This window comes from Nannochloropsis gaditana (genome assembly GCF_000240725.1).
Source record: "Nannochloropsis gaditana CCMP526 unplaced genomic scaffold scaffold360, whole genome shotgun sequence".
NCBI classification, from domain to species: Eukaryota; class Eustigmatophyceae; order Eustigmatales; family Monodopsidaceae; genus Microchloropsis; species Microchloropsis gaditana.
In genome coordinates, this window is record NW_005803593.1 from 2,185 (window position 1) to 3,851 (window position 1,667).

The 1,667-nt window shown below is 55.4% G+C and overlaps 1 protein-coding gene across 1 annotated transcript; it reads left to right on the forward strand.

Annotated features, from left to right (window-relative positions):
• Nucleotides 1-817: 817 nt before the first annotated feature.
• NGA_0606820 (uncharacterized protein) lies at nt 818-1,657 on the forward strand (the record flags this gene model as incomplete). Its single annotated transcript, XM_005854879.1, has 2 exons — nt 818-1,257; nt 1,654-1,657. The coding sequence occupies exons 1-2, from the start codon at nt 1,028-1,030 to the stop codon at nt 1,655-1,657; spliced, it is 234 nt and encodes a 77-aa protein (XP_005854941.1). The 5' UTR covers nt 818-1,027.
• Between the last annotated feature and the right edge of the window lie 10 nt (nt 1,658-1,667).

Genomic DNA, 1,667 nt, shown 5'->3' on the forward strand with positions numbered 1-1,667 from the left:
CTGTGGCTGCGGCAGCATCCGCTACCCCTTGAAGTGTCTGCAAAAGCCAGACCGACGATGAGGGGAGGTGGGTGTGCACCACCTCCGCCACGTGGCCAGGGTCTACCACAGCTTTAAGTGTCCTGGATGCAAATCGACGGTGTTGAGTACGTGTGTCTTGGAATGCTTGGTGCATCGGCGTTGGGGTTAAAAAGCCCTGCGTCAGGGCAGCCCCTATGACACAAATGCCAAGCAACAGCTTCATGATGCCACGCTGTCGTGCAGGGGAAAAGGAGAAAACGAGTGGGAAGGCTGTGAGCGCGTCCGACGAAGCAGAGTGTACCAGAACACCTTTGTGTACCCTTCTCGTGAAGAACATCGGCCTTTGTCCCCGGGGTCACATAAAAAAGGTAAGGTGAAGCTAGAGAATCAATCGGCCGGGATATGATACTAACCCGCAACCTCTCCGCACAACCCGATTAATCCCACTTCCACAACCTTTATGAAGCCGCCATGACCGCACGCCCCCCTCCGATATCACAAAGCCTTCTTTCACGACATTGAGTGTCCTCGTTTTGCCCCAAGTGGCCATGTGCGCGCCGTAAAGTCCACGAGACCGGGAGGTCCTCGCTCGCCCTACGGCCTCGCCCTACTTCAAAGGTTGCCACCACCACCGTGGTTGGTGACCAAATAATCGCCTTTCTACCACATCCGGTCTCGCGTGTTCCTCCCAAAACTGCCTGAGGGCCGTCGAACATTGGGATGATCGGTCCTGGCCAGGAATGGGAAGTGGACGATCGAAAGTCATGGTATTTACGACCATTTTTATGTTGTCTTTGCGCACACTACAGATTTGTTCATCTCTGAAGATTTAACCTGAAGGCGCTTTGGTTCCTCTTTGGGAATGGTTGTTTGAAATTCCTTCCCGCAGAAATTCGATCCCGGAGCAAAGGCAATCTTTTCGAGATCGAGAACGTGGACTGCGTAGGAGAGGTCTTAAGCGTGATTCATACAAGCTGGTCATCGAAGTACAGAACCGCCTTGCAGGATGGCCGCTTCAGAGCTCCCGAGTTCAGGGAATGTACCTCATGGTCTCGGCCAGGTTCAGGGCCCAGCTGGCGCGACAACTGGAATGCCAACGCCTGACATTGATTCGGATCTGCATTTGATATGGCCTGAGGAAGAGGATGGCTTTGGCTGGGATGAACAGGAGGACCAAGTGATTGGCCGGGAGGAAGAGGAGGAACCGGCAGCAGGGGAGGAGGATCAGGGCTCGAGGTACGTGCATGCACATTCCCTGACTTGCGTAGATGGCCCATGTGCCTGACCGTGCCCGAAAGTGTGTCTTATGCTGTCTTGTCGGCGCTTGTCTCATGCCCCCTCTTCGGGGTCGGACGTGTCCATGTCGATAGGCGCCTCCCCCACATCCATCGCACCTCCCCATCCCGCCAGTCCTTTCTTGGCCCGATTCATGACGTGCTCTTTCGCTGGAAAAGAGGTAGAATCGGCGTTATCTCAACCACTTACAGTGACTCTTCCCTCCCTTCCCTCCACCACACCCTCCTTCCTCAATCCTTCCCCTGCCCACCCCGCCTGCCTGACGAAGCGCGTCCTTCTTGCCATCAATGCCGTTCATCAACCTGGAGCGAGACGACGCAGAGACGGATGCACCAGATGAGGAGGAGGAC